Below are 21,541 nucleotides of genomic sequence, written 5' to 3'. Positions count from 1 at the left end.
AATGCAGGCAACCAAACATCTTTCGTCAAGAACCAGTCAAGAAAGTGTATGATTTACGATAGAGTTGGCCACTATTGAGAGAATAGACGGATTTAAAACCCTTGCTGAAAAAGTCTGCAAATGAGGTGACCGTAGTATGTTCTACCTGAAGGTTGTGGAATCGTACAATTGCCTAGGAGTATTACCTATATTAAAAAAGGTTTCGTTACATAGGGTTTCAAACATTGGGAACAAACATCCACGTCTATGGAAGCGGCTATAATTTCAGATGGTTTTAAAAATTCAGAAAAAGTGCACAATTTAAGACTTAAAATCATCGGTGATGGAGACAGCAGCGTTTTAAAAAAATTCGTGCTGCAAGGCCCTACGAACCCAATTATTTTATCGAAAAATTTGAATGCCGCCATCATGTTGTCCGAAATTATTGTACAAACAGCAGACTCCAAAAACAGACACTTATAACTATAAAGAATTTATGAAAAATAAAACGGATACAAAATGCAGATTCCGATTACGGAAAATGTGAAGTTTCAATTGATGTAGCATCAATACCAGATATGTTTCCAAAAGTGTATGAAGACAAAAAAAAAATTATCACAGTGTAATGTTGTGTCTATTGAAAAAAACAACTCGTGGCCAGCGACTTAGTAATGACTGGAAAAGAAAAATATCAATTTGTTTGACAGTTAGCAAGATTGGAAAAATTTGCCGTATTTTATAGCTTCTTTAACTTTTTTACTCCGGGCACAAAAAAATCAAATTTAATTTCGATAACTGAATCATGAATAATTACTCCATCTGGAGATGTTCCCAAAAATTGTATTCCTCATCTATGAATAAGCCGCATGGTAAATACGGTCACCTCATTTGCATACTTTCTCAACAAGGGTTTTAAATCCATTTAATGGCTTAATAGTGGCCAACCCTATCGTAAATCATACATTTTCTTGAGTCGTTCTTGACGAAAGACGATATTTGGTTGCCTACATTTACAAAAAATGCCCTTTTAGGTCTAACTTTAATCAACAATAACTAAAAAATGGATAATTTAACAAAAAAATAATTTCAGTTCCCAGATGAGCAATAATATTATCTATACTGTCAGATTTTTTAAAGCCAAAACACGTTATAGTTTTGGCTCAAAAAGAAAATAACGTTCTTATTTTTTATTAAAAAAACGAAAGCCTCTAATGCAATATAAAAACGATTTCCATAAAGATTTTCGTACTGCGAATAAGTAGATGTGTCCACAGTAGATATGTTACACAAGTCTTCAAGTGCTATAGTAAGGATGATATTGGAAGTGGCGTTATGCCGTATTTCGGCAGATTTTAATGACCGTAAGGAGGAGCCTGAAGTAATAATTTCACGCCAAAGGCAATAACACGAAACACTGGATTAGTATAGTACGTATCTTCTAATAAGTGGATCAGTTTTGATAAAAGGACGGATGCATGGTAATTTTGACTAATGTGATTAAGCTCAGCAAATTATATAGTTATTTACAATTAACCAAATACGTCACTAATTTAGTGAACGCGTTTTGTACTAAAATAACCAGTGGTTTGATTGGTCTATATATTACTTTAATTAGAATGCACATTAAGTTTGTATTTTAGTTTTAACATATACCCATAACGCAACATAAAACCACATATGATAAAATGATATAGATACTACACTTTATTGTTAATTATTTAATAAGTACAAAATAATATATAAATTGTACAATTACTCAGTTATCAGCAACTAAAATTATTTTACATCAACATTGAAATACATTTTTAAAAACTATAATATATAAATTATGAAAGAAATACTAATTTTCTTCTTAACTGTATTTTCTTATATAGCTATAGTTCTTCCTCCTAGAAAAATCTATTACAAAAACCGTGTATTATAAATTTACTTATTCATAATGTATGTCACACCTTTTTCAATATATTTCTCCTTGTTTATTTACATGTAAATAAACTGAAATCTAAAATAACAAACAATTAGTAAATAAAAACAGCGTCATGAGAACTTCTTACCTGCACAACGCCTGCGGTAATGAAGATATTATGGGTCCATAGCCCTGAGAATTGTCATATAACTCAAAAAGTGGTGCAGCTACCAATTTGTAGTTTTTGGGAACTGCAAATAATGCTGCAAAAAAAAGACAGGATAATATTAAAACCTGGAACAATTTTTAACGATATACTCCAAAAAAACATTTAGAAATGCAGAATGTTAAATACAACTTAAAACTAATGTAAAACATTTTCTAGTTGTTAGAATATCAAAACCTATTACGTGAGTGAGTAGTCAGCAGTAAAAAAGTAGCATCAATCTACATATATCTCGATTACAATTTTTCTATAAAAAATGCGATATTTATAATTTTTATAGATTTTAATATTTGCACAACATGTTTAACTCATAGTCGAGTATTTATACAAAAAGTTGGTGCGCAAATATCCGTACACTCACTTGAGACTATTTTTCAATAATTATGATCTTTAGTCCTGGTAACGGTAATTTCAAATTAACAAAAGTGAAGCCAAATCTATTGTACAGACATGGAAAAACCTGAATTTTCACATTTATATTGATGTTAATTCTTGTATGTTGTCCTGTATGTTAATTTTTTTCACATGTTTGTACAACTGTGTCACATTAACGATGCATAAAACAAACAAGTAAACTTCATACAATTATCAAATAATCATTTCACCAATAATAGTATAAAACCTAATACAGTATACTATAGTGAAATATGTTAAATATACCAACTTTAACAAAATATACCAACAAAAGGATATTTTTATTGGCAATAATGTGAACATGCATTACTACAGTTACTATGAGAATATAAAAAACGGACTTGGTTTGTTTCCTTTATACAATGATAAATTTAACTTTTTTATCAATTTTTTTTAGTGTAATCATTGCGAAGTATTCCACTTAATTTAAATTTATTCAATGAATTTCAATTTATTCCTTTCCATCACAATGGGCAGTGAATTTTGATATTTTAATATTTTTAAATTAATTTCCACATCGTACAATTGGGTTAGGTCATATTATGATGTAATAACGACTGACACATTACATTATACTATTTTTAAATACGGTAGGATCATCAAATGTAAAGCACATTCCAGTTTGATGCGAATTGCAATTTATTGAGCATGTATTCTAAAAACACCCATTAGAGTAGATTTTAAAACATTTAATGTAATAATTAAATTCTGGCTTGGAAAAATACACATTTTGTATACAGATTGAAAATAATCGTTGTCTAACTGTTTCTAACTTCCGAAAATATTACAAAACATAACAAACTATAAAAAAAACCTGATCTCAAACTTCGTTTAAGAATGCATTCATTACTTTCTGGATACAATTTAGTCCAACGATATGAGTAAAGAAATACCTACTCCAAATACACACTGGTAATGCCATACTGTAAATATATTAAAATGGAGCAAATGGTATTTCTTTCTTCGCTAAAAACATCGAAAGTGTATTTTGACGTTTCACAAAATTAAAAAATGAAGTGAGCAACATTATTTTTTCATGGTTCGAATACAATATATTTCAAAATAAGTTATACTTATCAATCTCACGTTTATCAAAGATACGAAAAATAACACTGCTCTCTAAACAATATCACTAGACAAAAGGTACAATCTTCTTGCTATGGTTATACAATACCCTTTTCTTGAAGTTGTACAAGGAACAGACGTTTGTGTTCTTTTGGCTTTGTTATATGTGGAGGAATGTACGGGTACTGAGGTGGTTCAAAGTTGGGTCTCCACCAATTGCCGATGATATCTTCCACTAACCAATCTTGCTTAACACCATCCAATCGGCCAAGTGTCTGGAACAACTCACCATAGAAAGTACCGCCCTTCCAGAGCTTGATTGAGAGGCATTCTTAAATATAATCCAAATCTAAATACAAGTACAATTTTTTTAAAAATTATTACAACATTATTGGCTGACCTATTCATACCCTAGGATAAATTTAGAATATACATATATGTACACACATACATATATATACACGGTTTGTACAAAATATATGAAGTACTTTCCATACATCTCCTATACGACAAGATACGTACAAATTTCTTGCTTGTGGAATAGCAAATTTCATTACAATAATCTTAGAAAATTTGGTATCATAACTCTGAAAATACTCCGAGTTTTTATTTTTCAACAATACTACCATTTCTGTGTAATTTTTTTATTCACGCAACATCATCATTTGCAGTTTTTATAGAGACCGTCGTCATTGACTTAATTCAAAATCTTATTAGGTAAATATACAGTGATGTTAAGTTTAACTAAAATGTGAAAGGTTTGTATTCCCTTTATACAGTGCATCTTTTTTAAAAGTGGCCATAGGGATTCCCATGTTAAATATTAGACCCCATGTTAACTTTTGTTAGGGTGAAAACCCAGAGATGATTTTTGCAGTGAAAATAGATTCAGGATGATCTTTTGAGTAACAAATATCACAGAAAGTTAGATAGACGTCTGAAGTTGTGCCGTTTTCTTACTCTCTTGAAACTCGTTTCTATAAGACGTATTGGAATGATTATGATTTTATTTTACTTTACTTTTTTAATAATAAATATAATATGTATACAAATCACCAATGAATGGTGGACTATTGAAACTTTTGATTTGCTGATTTTTGTGACGACTTTCAACTGGCTATTGTGCCTGTGACAACACTAGTAATCTTTGATCTCAAGTAATAGCATTAACATATAATTAATCCATTTTTAAATAGAGCTTTTTTTCTGAATTCAGTGATGTAGTACAATCATCCTTTCTTTCTGATTGAAATGGCAAAATAAATTATTTTAAATAAGAATAAATAAAAAAAAAAAAGAAAGATGACATAGTTACCTTTGAAAATAATTTTAATTTGACATGTAAGGTATTTTTTGCAAAAATGGTGCATCCAAGTGAAACTGAGTGCATAGAATTATTAACGATGATCTGGTACGGTGACAAAAGACGAAGTTTTGCTCAAGTAGTAACACTTTTCAATGAAATTCATCCTGAGCGAGAACCCATTTCTAAGTCGACGGTTTAAAAAACCCTACGAACATTTAATGAAGGTGAAGTGTTAAAGAACGTCCAACAAAAACTGCTACAAATGATGAAAACACCCTTAATGTCCTCTTAGCGCTGAATCAAAATGTTAGTAGAAAATCAATTCAAACAATAATGAAAAATAAAGTTTCACCCATACAAAATCCATTAGGTACAAGAGCTAAACGAAGATAGACTTGAATTTACCGACATTATTATAACAGAATACAAAAAGGAAATTTTATCAACACTCATGTGAACAGACACAACTGCAGGTATTGGTATGACACAAATCCATACTGGATGGAGCAAATCCACACAGAGTCCAGAAAAACTGAGTGTTTGGTACGGTATTATTAGTTACCATGTAATTGGTCTTTTTTTTTTTTATTAATGGGAATTTAAATTCTGAGGGATACTTAAGGCTTTTGCGGGAACGTATAGTGTCTATACTTAGAGAATTATTTCCCAATTACATACTAAAATCCGGCCTTACCAGCAGAAACTATTTGGTTTCAACAAGATATGGTGCTCCACCCTACTTTGGACGTCAAGTGAGACAGCACTCCAATGAAACTGTTCTTAGCAGATGAATAGGCGGAAGGCGTATTATTGAGTGGTCTGCCAGGTCACCGGATTTGACACCGCTTGACTTTTTTGTGTGGGGCTATTTGAAGAATCACGTTTATATCAATATAATGATTCACATTGAAGACTTACGTAACGTAACGAAATTGCTAGCATTCGTCCAGAAATTCTCATTAACTGACCACAAAATTTTATTCAGCGTCTTTTTTACTGCCAGGAAGTAAATGGAGAGCATTTTTAGCATCTTTTGTAGAAAACAGAAATTGGTTACTTTATTTATTGCTTAATATTAATAAAAATTCATAATCATTAATTAATTTACTTATTGTTTAACAAGTTATTTTGCCATTTCAATAAGAAAGTATGATTGTGCTATATCAATGAATTCAGAAAAAAAAGGCTCTATTCAAAAATGCATTAATTATATGGCAGTGCCACAAAAAAAAAAGTTAGCCTTGCGTCTCAAAAAGAAATGAAGCAAAAAAATTTTTTTTACGAATAATTAGAGCACAACTTCTTGTACCCCTATACCCAATTTCAGTTGATTTGTACAACTGGTTCTCAAGATATTTAACCCTTTCCATACATTCTAACAACCTGTATATTACCCTATAATACAAGTAACTTCGAAATTACCACAAAGCGATAAGCATTACCACGCAATGAACCGTGTCAATATTGTTTAATAGACTATCTTTCTCCTTGCTCTATGGGGCCCTTTGCTCTTAAAACAAATAAAACCTATTGTAAGCTCAATACAATACCATAATCGCAAATGTTGTCAATAGCCACACTAATTCGAACTAAAACAAAAATATATTTTAAGACAATAGATTTCTGTGGAAGTCAATTATTATTTCTTATTACTTCCCGAAAGTAAACTAAGAAGGTATAGTAATCGAGTCCATCGGCCGAATTGTCACTTTCACACTATTTCAGAAACATTTATATAATGACTGGCTCGCATTTTTTTTATAAATTAAATAAGAATCCGTGCAAAAACTAAATATTATCCATACCACGTGCGTTAACATTTTTGCCTGATTCGTGCGACATTCTTCCTCGTTCGACAAGCGCACTCGTGCACAAACCGTCGCACTCATCTGCAAAGCAACTGTTCCCACACTTATGTAAATAAACATTTATTATTAAAAGCACAATTACTAGGCAGTAAAATAAAATTACATGTAATAATTTCAATACATAATAGAAGGGAGTGGACATCGCACAACTTCAGATTTCTAATCGGTGCCCATTGGAAGTGAAGTATCCAAAAAATAAATGAAAACGGTTCTTCGTATTTGTTAAATAAAAGAGCATCCTCAATATTTTTCATCAAAATTAAAAATCATGTGGCGCACCTCACTCACATACAAAAATTGAATCAAGTGTGTTATGTGGCCTCTAGCTTTCGACTTTCAAGTACGCAGTGTTTTCCCTAAAAACTAAAAGTACTTGAGGTCTTATATTATTTTTCTTAAGTGGCGCCTTGTAACGTTAGATATCGGGTGTTTACTGTTTAGTCGATTCGTTATCATTATTTTTTTATATTAAGAAGAATGTCTACAATAAATCTTAAATTTAATTCGCGACAGCTGACAACGCAGAATCACAGAATAGGTAACAATTTGGAAAGAGAATTGGCACTTTACAGTAACTATGTCAAATGTCATTTATCCACATAATAACATGAATTTATAAAATAATTAAATTAATAAAAAATCGTTTTGGTTTCTTCAATAAAAAAATTGGTCGAAAGTTATTCCTTCCTTCGCACCTGTTAAACAAATTCAATGTGTTAAAAAATTTGCGACAAGCAACGAACTCGATCAAGCAGAACTCAAACACGACACTAGATAAGCCCACATGACCACCGGGGGCGCAGTTATGCGCGTAAATATCGGCTAGGTGACATGTAGAAAATTTTGCACAAATATTGTTGTACAGTAATTGTGATAAACATAAAGGTGGATTCATAAATCACAAGTACAGGAGTATGTTATTTTATAAAAATTTAAATAGTTGTTACTATGAGAAATGTTGAAAGGATGTCATCACATTAGTGGTGGGAGTGATTTCAAAAATTTTGGTTACCGTCTTAACATCCACACGATACTCCTAAAATAAACATCAAATTTGACAATAATTGGTCCAGTAGTCTTGGAGAGTAAATGTCTAATAAAAATCGACATAAGAGTCAAATGCTCGGTAAGTAAAAACCAATACCAGCTTTATGACTTTCGCAACTAACACCCGTTATATAATGTCGCAGACAAAACTTAACGACAAAGAATCGCCATTTGTCTGTCTGTCCGGCGTCCGACGTTATTGGAAACAATTTCCGAAACTACTGGACTGATTTTTGTCAAATTTTATATGTGTATTACGATTATCATGTAAATAGTAAAATAGTAAGCAAACTTTGTTTACAACAATGTGGTGTCACCTCAAAATTGTACATTGTAAATGACTGTTAAATTAATAATAATAACAAATAACATAGTCCTACACTTGTAGTTTATGAATCCGTGTTGAGTTTTTAACAGAAACTTATATAAAATTTTGCAATTTGATTTTGAATCTGCAAACCCGAATGCGTTGAAATTTTGCAGATGTTTTAAAGCTATCATAAGCGTGGTAAATTTTTAATCAAAATAAATTTGCTTATCCTCTCCAAAAAATTTATGGCATCACCTCAAAATCTTATCGAATAAGTCCTATCTGAAATTTGTAAAACATGATGAGTCCATACTTGTGATTTGTCAGTGCATTCATAGTTTTTAGATTTGCTTTAACAGGATAACTTAAAGAAATTAATGAATGACTCAATTTATTTTATTGATTAAATCAGGAACTGCAAAACCGAATGCTTTGAAATCTTGCAGACCTTACCGAGTTATTGTAGATATGGTAAATTTTAAATAAAAATGTATGGCTTTATCCCTCAAAAAAATTGATGAGGTCTCGTCTCAATATTTTGTCAAATAAATCCCATTTGAATTATTATATTATAATTATCACTCTATTTGTGATTTATCATTGCATTAATTTTTTTTTAGATTTGCATAAAAAAAAATAAAATTCGCAAAATCAGATTTTATAGTTTTTCTAAAATTCTGGATATGTTTCATTATATTTCAGGGGCGAAGGAAATTCTATCGAAATTTCGACCAATTTTTTATATACATGTTAAGAGATGGTGATCGTTTTCGCAGAAGTCTAAACGTTTCATTTTAGTAACGATGGAGCTGTCAAATTTTAAATGCAACCATTTTTTCACAAAAAACATTAAATGTCACCTTTTTTCTTTTGTCATAAAGAAGTTAAATCCGTAAAATTATATACATACGTTGTTCCATTTAAAAAACTACAACTTTGGTGTGTGAATTTTAAATAGAATACTAGTACATACATTTGAAAATAATTGTACATAAATAAATCATTTGATCAATAGTTCAACATAAAGGTGGAATCTTCTCTCACCAAATCGTTGAGGCACCTGTATATGCATATAATATATGTATATGTACGTTACACATATCATATATTTTATATAACACTTAAGTAATCTATAAAAAAAACTGAAGCTAACGAAAAAAAATTAAAAGAAAAAAGATTATCTCACGGCAAGTTTAAAGCAGTCATCAAGTTATGTAAATATTTATGTACTTACATAACTTAGAACTTTTCAAGTGGTATTACTCAGGAAAATTTTTAATTGGGTACACATTTTTTACTAATAATTTAAAGACAGACCTTAGCTAGCCTTCTAGATATTCTTATATTAATTTTGGAGCACAGCACGGTTAAAACCTGGGTCCTGAAGCATGTTTTCCAAAATTATTTGTTTAAAATATTTCCGACTGTCGTAAAGAAAACCAAACTTTTTTACGTTTTCGACATTTGTGGAATCGAACTTTCACAATATTTTCTTTAGTTACTGCTTAAAGCTACGAGTCTACTTGAAAGTAACCCTTACGAGAGTTCTGATTCTATATGGTCTTTAGTATTAATTTGATATTTCATATTTCGGAGTTTATTATCATTGAAACATGTAGGCATATTTTTCGGAGATCGCACTTGTAAACTTGTTCGCAGGAGCCACTTTCGGGACGTAGATGCAGTTTTGCTTATCCATTTGACAGCAGGCCCGACCACACATATACAGAGAGGATCTCGGAAGTTTTTCTCTCAAGAGGACACGTAGCTTAAGAAACAAAAAAAGTGTGAAATTCAATAGTAAGTAAAAACGGACATAACACAAAACTAAAATGTCATCTAAAAGTAAAAAGTTCTGTTACTAAATCACAAATGTTACAGTAAACAAAATTTTGCACGTTTCTTCACGTATTTATATTTTAAGAATTCATATATTCTGTATCAATTACAGTCACAAATCGTACTTTAGAACTGAAATTTGTTGTCTAGTTTTAATATAACTATAGAAATATTTACATCCCATATTTGGAATATGTTGTTTCTCATAAATAATTCAATATTCTGTTCAATCAAAATTAAGTTGTTTGAAAGAGATAGTATCAGCATTATCAATGTACCAACAATAAACGAAACATGAAGCACCTGATCACAGAAGTAGATGAAAATAAAAAGGTAACTTTCTGTAGGTATTAGTAATAAAAAATTGAGTGAGCTAAGGGTTAAAAGAAATCTGTACCTTGGTGTGCTTAATAAACCACAGCTGATGTGAGTTAACAAACACAAAAAGCCGCAAACTTATTTGACACGAACAAAATTTAAACGCAAGCCACTCTTGTAATTGTTTCAATGTTAATGATTTGTTTCGCACTAGTGACACATGAAGAAGTTAAATTGCAGTGGAGAGAAATATTTTTATTATCTGTTAATCTTCTCATGGTTTTAACCAGTCACATTTGGAACTAATGCGATTTATGCATTGGAAACATGAAAATCGCCTTAAATAATTTATAATTAGTTTTTAGTTCCATAAAACACGGCAAAAGTAAAATTAGTGTCAAGTGGGGATTAAAAAGAAAAATGCATCAAGAAAGGTTTGCAAATAGCAGACTGAAATTGTTTCAAAATACTGTCATGTTTCAAAAATTTCATTTAGATTTCAAATCGCTTTTCCAGACATACTCGACAGTTATTATAGTAAATCAGAAGTAGGATGCAAGGACATGGTCAATTTTAACAAATGACTGTATCTTTTAAGATCAAACGTAATTTGTAAACATAAACTATGACAATAATTTTGTTACATATTTTACACCACAATTTTACAAATACAATATAATTATTACTTCAAACATTGAATCTTAACTGAAAATATTCATTGAAATTTTCATACATTACATACATAGTAAATTATGGGGAAAAAAATATGTTGCAGATCTTACAGATTCTGTAGTAGAAAAATGCCCAATTTCACGTGTGCGCAACTGTTCTTCCAAAACGTCTGTACTGCTTTCTATTCTGAATTGGCAGCGTAGAAAACCCATAAGCAATGCATTTTATACGGGAGACTTCGCAGCGATGTTGTCAGGTATCAAAAACCGACTAATTTCTGAAGATTCATGAATCAATCTTACACAATTTATCACAAACTTTTTCTCATTCTGCATCGAAGTATTCGTTTTAAAATTCGGTTTTTATACATACGTGTATTAAAATTTCATTATTTCTTGAATTTTCATAATTTTAGAAACGTGTTTACTGATTATTATTAATCACGTCATATTTCAAAATGTATTCTAAATTTTGTCATAGTTTTATAACAGTATTATGATCAAATAAATACTACTGATTCTAACAATGCACATTTTGTTGTGCTAATTGCGCTAGTGCCTTTAAATTTCTTTAAAAAAAAAAACAAAAAACTCCTTTGTTACCTGCACAAAAGAAATATTGAACGTTTCAACAGGCGAGGTTTTTTTTTATTATGGAAGACGTTACAATCGGTCAGTAGTAGATAATATATAAATTATAGTCTAAATTAATTTTTGTAATGAAGAAGTGTTTGACAACGATTTTTGACTTTAAATGAAAATTTTTAAATTCGATACTTCACATTAATCGCGATATGCCGTATGTATGCAATATTTAAGGCATGGCTTGATTTAAAACATTCTTAATTGGACGAAAAGGGCTTATTATTGATTATCTTCATTTTTAAAAAATAATTTTACTGTATTAAAAAAACTCGTTTGCTAAAATTTTTTAAATACATTTTGTTTGAAATCATGTTTAAACAATAAAGATAATCAATATGTTACACCAATGACCCGAGCTGTATTCAAAACTCATACAAGGAGAGTCGCCACTATACCTTTATTACAATATGATTTTCTAATTTTGTATAAAAAATTTAACATCAGTATGGCTACGTTTCAAATGTCTATCAATTTTATGCAAATCAATTATTGTACTCTGGTTTCCAAGTTAAAAATGCCAACAGCAATTACATCTAACTAAAAAACATTACAATAAATACAAAGATGATGTCGTATGATCAAAAATTAGGGAATCTAAATAGACGATGTCGAGACAATTAAAATGATTAACACATACCGTCTTCTTGATTCAAGCTCGTACGATATTTGTCAAAAATAGGTTAGAATCTATTTCATTTCATTGTAGACCCTACCCTTACTTTCGATTCCTTATAGATCATATGAAGTGAAGCAACAAGACGACAAACATCACAAGTTTTAATCATCAGACACCGTCTAGCTAGAACGCTTATGTTTTTGAATATACATTATATTTACACTGATTAAAAATATGTACTTGATTTGATATGGACTTATTAAAAAATATTGAATGTTAACAATCCAGAAATATGCACTATTACAAATCCAAATTACCAGAGAAAGAACAATAATAATTTAGGCAAATGAAAGAAAACATAAGACATAAATGATAAAAAAATAACCAGAACTAAGTGTAATTGTTCTTTCTTGGATTTTCATTTAGATACATTTTGAATTGTGTACTCAGTACTCTACAAAACCCATAAATATATATATAAGTATATAAAAGAAAAACAAAACAAAACAAAACGAGAAATTTAGCTGATAAAAATAAAAGAACTGCACTACTGCATCACTGTTTTCAACTTTATGAAATTAAATACAATAGTCAATGACAATAGACATAAAAGCAATATAATATTTTGTTACATGTAATGTTGTAATTAATACTTCACAGCAATTCGATGTTATTATCCATTGAAAAAATATATATACCTACATATAACTATATAAATATTTACAAATCTATATAAATTTACATTAATATTGTTTTATTAATTTAAGATATCGTAGTAACAGCAACAGCGATGATTGTCTATTTTCAATGAGTCTTTGTCTATAAACCTATCCCAAAAACAACAGAAGGTACGTAACTAAAACAAACAGCATATCAGAAAAGAAAAACCGTGACTAAAATTGTTTTAAAGTCAACTCTTTTCTCTGTTTAGGTCAATTTATCTTGGACTGAAAAGATTATTTTTACCACAATTACAAGCACTAAAAATCACCCAATATAACCCATCACACACACAGGAATCTATTGCAAATAAAGATGCCTTCATAATGATACGCATAATGTATATAATAACCAAAGTTATATTACTATTTGGAAAGTTATTATGCCCAAAATAGTCACAATTACCAGAGTACTTTTAATAATCTTAAGGAAACGTTAATCATAAATGATTCAAGTTTACTTGATATTAAACCTATGGAGGTAGAATAACTGGTAATTTAGTGAATTTTTTTTTGATAATTCTATGTTGTTTAATTTTTACCTCTTGAAACCACAATCTCTACATACCAGTCAACATTCCCTAGAAAAAATCAGTAAATGTTACATTCTATATTCAAGATAACATTCCCTAGTGGCTGTTAGCATTCACTGCATTTCCTCTAACATATACAGCGTGTTATTGAAAGGTACGTACAAAATAAAATCGGCAATTGGTCTCGAAGTATAGGTGCTAAAATTAAAAAAAAGTTCAGGTAAAAGTGTTCTCCTTTTAGAGATAAAAATTATTAAAATTTATGTCCAAATTCGTTGTACGCCTCTGATAAAAAGATCATATTTCTTTTCTATAGCCACATTTAGTCTTGACAAAAGTTTTATTGTTACGTTTGCTAGGATTTACTAAAATAAATTCATTGTACCTCTTTATCCTTCAGTAGCGTCTAAAAAAGTTAGGTGAATTTTCCCCTTATAATTTTGATAACACAAAATAAGTTTTTCAGACTTCTTAGACTTCGTGAAGAACTGTCCATTTTGTTGTACGTACCTTTCAATAACACCCTGTATAGTTAAACATGGCGATTTGATTACAACATGTTTCCTTTTTTTATCGCTCTCGGTTTGACAGACATGATCGCCTACTCTTTTTTAATGGAACACCCAGATTTTTTTGACATTTTCTGAAGCAGAATAAAAAACTACTTTCAGAAATTATCAACATGTTTATGTCTGCTGATACAAAAAATAGAAACAATTCACAAAAAACCACCTAATATTGACATTTTGTTGATCGATTACATCACTGCCAAACTGTAAACGGAGAACACTTTGAACAGTTGTTGTAGTCCCACTCATAGTTTATTATTTATTAGTATTTTCAAAGATGACGTAATTTTACAATATTAGGTGCTTTTTTGTGAACTGTTTTATACTTTTTGTATCGGTAGAAATAAACATGTTGATAATTTCTGAAATTAGTTTTTTATTCTGCATCAGAAAATGTCAAAAACATCTGGGTGTTCCATTAAACAAAAAAAAAAAAAAATAAAGTAGGCAGTCGTGTGTCAAACCAAAAGCGATAAAAAAATTAAAAATATTGTAATCAAGTAGCCATGTTTAACTATATATCCACACAAAATTAATTTCCTGAAAAAAAAGCTTTTCAAATAACAAAGTTATTCAATCGTTCCGGGACTTTATATATACTAACTATGTATATATAATAAAGCACTATTTCATATTTAATTTTGAAAAAGATTATTAAATAAGTTTAAATGTAACTACAATTTCTAGCGAGATGCTGAACTAAAAGGGGTAATAAAAATTTATAATCGTGGAATTTTCTCATCGTCGCTAAGACTTAACAAAATTAATCACATCATATTTATTTTAATTGTATGAAAAACGAATACCTAATAAATTTTCGTAATTATCATTTGTAATGTATATAGTTGCAATTTGAATTTTAAACAAAAGACAAAGCAAAGTATTGTTTTTGGTAGTCACGTTTCATACTCGGAATAATTGACCAGAACCTTAGATTTGACACTAAAATTCTGGAATTCAAAATGGCGGATGCGTCTGCTTGTATAATAAAGTAATTTAACCCTTTCTGTACTACATTGGGAGCCTTCAGTCAACAAAAGAGGATCAGAGGCGGTGTCGTTTGATTTAAAATGGTTAGTAAGAACATCTATTTATAAAAACAAAAATATATATAGCAACACAAAAACACACGTAAATTTTACTGCTGCTTTTTATTCTATCTTATTAAATTATTCTTGTGTTTTGTGCCCGGTACCCAGCAAACGCTTTTCAGCACGCCACTGAAACAATCAGTTTCCAGGAGGAGCTGGAATTGTGACCCTAGTTCCAAGCACGGCACCAGTCACTTTTTCAAACTATATTCCCTCTTCTCATTCTACCTCTACACTTTGACGTATTTCTTAAGTATCTATTTTGTGAACCAAATGCAACGAAATAAAGGTAATCTAAAAACGGAATTATCAACATTTGTATTGTTGATCAAATAATAATTAAAGAAGACGGCCATGAAATCTTGGAAACGTCCCCTGACGAATGAATAAAGTTCAGGTAAATTGTAATATTTATAACGCTCACATTGGTAATATGTTAAGTTAACTCCAATAATTTTAACATTTAGTAAACTGGTTTTGTTATTTGCTGTTATTTTTTCGGCCAATGAAAGTGATAAGTACTTCTTTGCCATTGAGACAGTTATTTGTTTTGTAAAAATCAGGTCATAATCCAACACTGATGATTGTTTCTTACGTTTTCTTGGCATAATAGCGATTATATTAAATCTTTATAGTGTATTTTACCAATTCCACCAAATTCTGAACTAAACATGAACAAAATGCTTACAAACTTAAACATAGGCGTTGAAATTGGATGAATACCTTACATCATTTTTACTTTGTTTTTGAAAATGTAGTGACATCGTACCTATGTAAGGATGCGGCCACCATATCCACGTGTTTCAGGAAGGCAGTTTGTACTCTGACAATTTTTGGAAAGCCTGAATGCGTTTAACAAATTTTACTAGGCTTAAGTTTTCTACCCTTGTGTACGAGTACTATAAAATATGTTACAATCAGATTATTTGAAACAGTTCTCACCTGAAAAGTATAAATGTTGGTAAAACATTGTTTTACAAACTTTCAAGTTTTGAACATGTCCTGTTTTTTATTTTAATCTAATCTCCTTCTTGATTTTTTAATAAATCTAAACCCTACGTTATGTGCGAGTTTAATCATAATAATAAAAAGAAACTGGACAAATGACATGAATGTCTTATTCCCATTGCTTTTCATTGATCTATGAGCACCTGATTTTCTCATCTTGTTCAGATTTTTTTTTCATATAAGTACATACTATAGTGAAAGATTACGGGAATTTCCATTTATTGGGTGATTTGTGCTTGGCTGTGTGTATTTCGTCGTCATAGTAAAAATATGAAAATATTGCATCTTACATTATAAATTCAGTTTATTCCAAATACTACTACTTATGGAATAAACCGATTATAATTAATTGTGTTCTTTTCTTATAAATATATTTATATAACATATTTCAAACAGATGTAATAAATTACAATCACTTATTTATTATATAAACTGAGCTTGAGATAAACATGTTTTATGTTCATATAACTATATGTACGTACCTCTGTTAATAGCCTCTTAAGACCTTCAACTTCATCCTCACCAGGATTTAATTCACCTCCAGGTAACTTAAAGAACGTTGTTCCAAGTTGCAGCAACAAAACATGTGGTAAACCATGTTCATGAACAAGCAGAACACCTTCTACACTTCGTCTCATACCTATCCGTTCAAATTCATCTCGCATTCTTTGAAATCTTGCTGGAACACTTGGATCTTTTTCAAATAAAGGTTCTTTGGTGCCAAATATATAATTTGTTAGTGGATATCTGTAACACATTCTACAATACAAAAAATAACAATTCAACTTATTACACACAAATTGATTATTCTGTTTATAGCTGGTGATGTGACTGAATATTTGCTTTCAAATGTTGATGTTGTTGCTGCAGCAGTGGTAGAATTTTGACTATTTCTACGGGGCCAACCACTTCCGGCCATATTATTTGATTGTGTTTTTACTTGTGAGGACGTCATTGCCATTTTCTAATTAAACAACTATTCTTAAGATTGTGGTCTGACAGTCTGATTCACTTCACACTTTAAAGCTTAATATTAAGTTAAACCAAAACTGCTACAAATGAACAACACAAATAATTGATACACAATTTACAAATAAAAGTGCACAGATTAACATAGAAGGCGCCATCAACACTGTACCGACGCTCATTTAATTTGGTTCGCCATCTTATAATCTGTTAGTTTACGCCGCTGCCGCACGATGGCGTCCACGCTTCTTATGATCTTAAAGTCCCTAGAATGTTTATCTAGGGACTTTATAAAGATCGAGCGTCTAGATTGGTGAGATTGATGTATGGGGATTTACTTTTTATTCAAAAATAAAAAAACCACCACCTGTTGATTTAAGTTGGTACCATGGTACAGGCATATGGCATATGGTATGATATTGCGCATTCTATCATGACCGCCAACTTTAAATTCTAGCTTGTAGCATGTTCGTATTACCACTATCAACGAACGATGCCAAATTCGGAACACATATTATTAGCATCTGATTTCAACTTAGCACCTTCGAAGTTAAGTTCCCCTTTATAACCTCACATGTCACTGATAAATTGACATTTGACAGCGTTCGAAGTTGCCAGAAGAGCGTTCCCAGAAGCGTTCTTCAGGCACGGTTTTCAAGGCAATGTGACGTCACGTGGCTGGTGCGCAAAGCAGACGAAAATTCATCCACCGGAGTAGCATACCACCTCTTCTTGTACCATGCTTGGTACCAAATAAAACTCCTCTAGGGCTTATTTTTACACTGGCAAGTTGATAAGTAGAAAAAACTTCAAATTTGAAATTTCATGAGAAAAATGCAAAAATGTCAAAATAAAATAAACAAAAAACGTGATTTCAATGAAAACCATCAAATATATTGAATATGAGCTTGGTAGAAGGAGACACGGTATAGGCATCCGATGTACCAATCACAGACCGCACAGCGTGTTCTGTGGTACCAATTTAAAAATCGTCTGCGCATCTATTTGTGACGTCAGGTGGCATCAATGACCTTGTGAGCTTCGCTAGGGAAGTCTAGGGAATTTCAGCTTGAGTTGTCATCGCTCTGTCAAATACGTCAATTAGTTGTCGTCTAACGAAATTTAATGAAATTAATAATGATAAAAATGTAGTTATTGAAAGTTGAAGGGTCCAAAAATGTGGTTTCGTATCAATTTCGATAAATGTGGGACATAAGCAAATGCAAATCCCAATTTGCTCTTATCACTTGGGTGTTGAAAACAGGTTTTTGAAATATTTATTTCAGTTCTCTCCACAAACTTAAATTCTGGGATCACATCACACATACGACTGCAACAACTGAATAATCACAAATAAATTTTTGGAATTTAAAGAATGTATTTTAAATTTCGCGCTAATTTGATGTCACTAACGTCACACCTGATGCTTTTTATAAAAAAATCACCAAACTTTTTAACAAAAATGTAATTTATTTTAGATAATTAAAATTTTAAAATTACTTCGTTTTGCAAAACTGTTAATGTTTACAGCACAGCAAAAACTGATTTCTAACTCAAACAGTGACATAAAACTCTAAAACAACGTAACATTTTGTGACACATAAATATTGGGACACAGCAAATTCAGTAACTGGTCATATCTCCTTTTCCTTAATAACTGCATGAATTCTTGCCATTATACTTTCAACTAATTTTCTGCAATACACAGGAGTTGTTACCGTATCCTACACTCGCGAAATTTCCTGTTGAAGATTGACAATCGCTTGTCATGGATGATTTCCTAAATATTTTTTTATTTCACGCCATACCGTCTCTACTAGATTAGGATCTGGGCTATTCGATGGTCAGGGCAAACATTTATATTATCATTCTTTGTAACAAGTGTTGTAGGTGTGTAACTTGAAGCATCATCCTGTTGAAAAATATAAATATCGACAGGATAGACTGCTTCAGTAGTTGTTAATATTTTTTTACAAAGTCTCTTGACATTTGTTTGAATTTGTAATTTCCCTTCCATGAACGTTGTTAACTGGTCTTTAAATTCCGTTAATAGACCTGCACCCCCAAACCATTTTTCCGCTTGCAAACTTGACTGATTGTTTAAGATAATCCATATTAAAATTCCTTTTTTATTTCAATAACTCTTTTTTGACTATTATCTCACCCATACATCAAATTTGGACTCAGCGTTATATATTACTTTTCTCCAATTTTTATTTTGGTCCTATTAACCAATTTTTCTTATGGGCAGTTTTTAATTGTGGTTTTACTTTAGTCTAACATAATATAAATAAATAATAAAGTCAATCAAAGATAGCTTTATTTAAGATTTACAATGTAAAAACCAAGGCCTGATTTGTATATCCATTCGCGACAATATTGTCTTCAAACATTTAGTTGGTTATCGCTATTCCAGCAAGTAGTATAATTTCTCTTGAAGTACTCCGTCGTCCACTTTTATAAATTTTCTTCAGTTGTCGTTGATCACGCGGCTTCACAAGTGGTGGCCTACCGGGAATTTTACCTTTTATTCCTATGGTACCTCTGTCTGCGTAATATTTTACGATGTTTACCATCGACGACTAAGCTATTTAGAACAAATCTTCACTTTTTCTTATCGATTTTCCCATGCAGTACTGCGAAATTATTATTTTCAGAAATTTTACTAAAACTAGCCCACCACTAACTATTTTCTTCTAAGTGAAACCAACACTAGTATGAAATGCTACGATCCCTATAATAATGGTAGCATTTACCAGCTACTACGTTTGTATTTCGATGGTATACTTAGCAAATTTTCTCGGGTGTCCCAACATTTAAATGTCAGCAAAAATGGCACATTTTTTATTTAGGTGACAATTTTTGGGCTCTAAGAAAATTTATTAATTTGCAAAATACCTCACTCTCTGCCAAAATAGATGCCCATGCAAAATTTGCATTTAGTCCAAACGAATTGAATGATATCAAAAATATATACCGAATTTTTTTGAGAAATTGTCTGTGTCCCAATATTTAGTTGTTAGGGCTCGTATAAGACCTCTTTGAAAACCATGATCCTTCTAACCTCAATTTTTTTGACACCATATCTTCGCGCCAAAAATTTTCATAGACAATGTTGACGGTTGAATAGTTTTTTAATTTCTGAACAGATAATACAGGGCACGGCCGTATATAACAGGTCTGCGAACTCCCAGTTTAAAATGGTCTTTTTTGGAAGAGATCCCAGGAGGCCACGGGAACTTAAAGTTCCTAGCGCCGTCTACTGGACACTATGATGAAACTATTCACAAAGGTCGACCAATAATGAATGAAATTTGCGTAAAAATGTCCTTGAATGCAAGTCGTCAAAAATGTCAGCTTTATAGGTTAAGTTTTGTGACGTCTTTTTGAAATATGAGGGGGAATATACGTCAAATGTCATGTCAAACATCAGTTGATAGTGCAAATAGTACAACTAACTACCGCATGGTGGCGGTCATCTTAAGCTCCCACTAAAGTCACTAGATCTAGTATTACTTTTAGAAAGTACGGCAAACTGCCTGTGGTCGGAATTCGACAGAGAGGAACCTAACCTATGTGTTAAACAAAGATAGCGCGAGGCTAGTAATTTTCGCTATCAAATGTAGGAACTGTCAACGAAAGTTTGATGTGTTTACGATTTGAGGTTACGACAGACCGTACTAGAATTATCGAGTTAACGGACCGGAAAGAACACTATTCCAGTCCCAAAGTAACTCCAGCCCTATTCAACGAGAAAGTGTCACCGGTAACCAGCAAACAGTCGTGGAAGACGTGTTACCACCCAGGCAATTGACGGCCAAATGACAGTAACAGGATCGCCATACTGGAAGCAAAAAATACCTGCTGTCGAAAAGACGAAGCATAACAAGGACACAGATATATTTCTATTTCATAAAAGTTACTAATTGCCACACATTTCAAAATCGAGTCACATTAGCTCCCACAACCTACTACGATACCGGTTTTTAAGCGCCCGTTTTATGAAAATTTATGAATGGAGTTGAAACACCTTACTTATACCACCGTGATACGTATAATAAGCATTCACGTTCGGTAGAAGCACAGTAGATCAGTAACGAAACTTCAGCAATATTTGCGGAACGGGTGTGACCTTGGGAGCCCGTTCCCGGGAAACACGAAGATTCAAATATTTCGTAGCATTCGTATGTGATTCATATAATACTAATAATTGTACACAAAAATAAAAATGGTTGGCATGTACTAGTGACATTGGTCATTTTTTTCTTTCCTATAAATTATTAATATATTCAAGCAAAACATTTTTATTCAATTTTGACGTTTTAAACTGCGTTTATTAAAACCTTAACAAGTTTGACAAATAAGTTGTTATTCACAAGTGAATTGCAAAATTTTTAATTCACTCTTAATATTTTTAAATCACTCACAAAAAAATAAAAAACAAC

General features: G+C 31.2%; 1 protein-coding gene across 2 annotated transcripts; it reads right to left on the bottom strand.

The window, feature by feature from the left end:
• Window positions 1-1,682: 1,682 nt before the first annotated feature.
• Window positions 1,683-17,317, bottom strand: Cpsf5 (Cleavage and polyadenylation specific factor 5). Of its 2 annotated transcripts, none has more exons than XM_064064736.1 (6): window positions 16,928-17,317; window positions 16,613-16,877; window positions 3,700-3,865; window positions 2,034-2,148; window positions 1,932-1,981; window positions 1,683-1,868 (listed from the first exon to the last, which is right to left on the bottom strand). In XM_064064736.1, the coding sequence occupies exons 1-5, from the start codon at window positions 17,089-17,091 to the stop codon at window positions 1,960-1,962; spliced, it is 732 nt and encodes a 243-aa protein (XP_063920806.1). In that variant the 5' UTR covers window positions 17,092-17,317; the 3' UTR covers window positions 1,683-1,868; window positions 1,932-1,959. The 2 variants fall into 2 exon arrangements, with proteins under 2 accessions (XP_063920806.1, XP_063920805.1); XM_064064735.1 differs by having other exon boundaries at window positions 1,683-1,878; window positions 16,928-17,316.
• Between the last annotated feature and the right edge of the window lie 4,224 nt (window positions 17,318-21,541).

Source organism: Zophobas morio, unplaced genomic scaffold, assembly GCF_036711695.1.
Source record: "Zophobas morio isolate AGI-343-1 ecotype UQ-CSIRO unplaced genomic scaffold, CSIRO_AGI_Zmor_V1 ptg000024l, whole genome shotgun sequence".
Lineage (NCBI taxonomy): Eukaryota > Metazoa > Arthropoda > Insecta > Coleoptera > Tenebrionidae > Zophobas > Zophobas morio.
The sequence above is the reverse complement of the archived record's forward strand: the minus strand, read 5'-3'. Positions and strand labels throughout refer to the sequence as shown.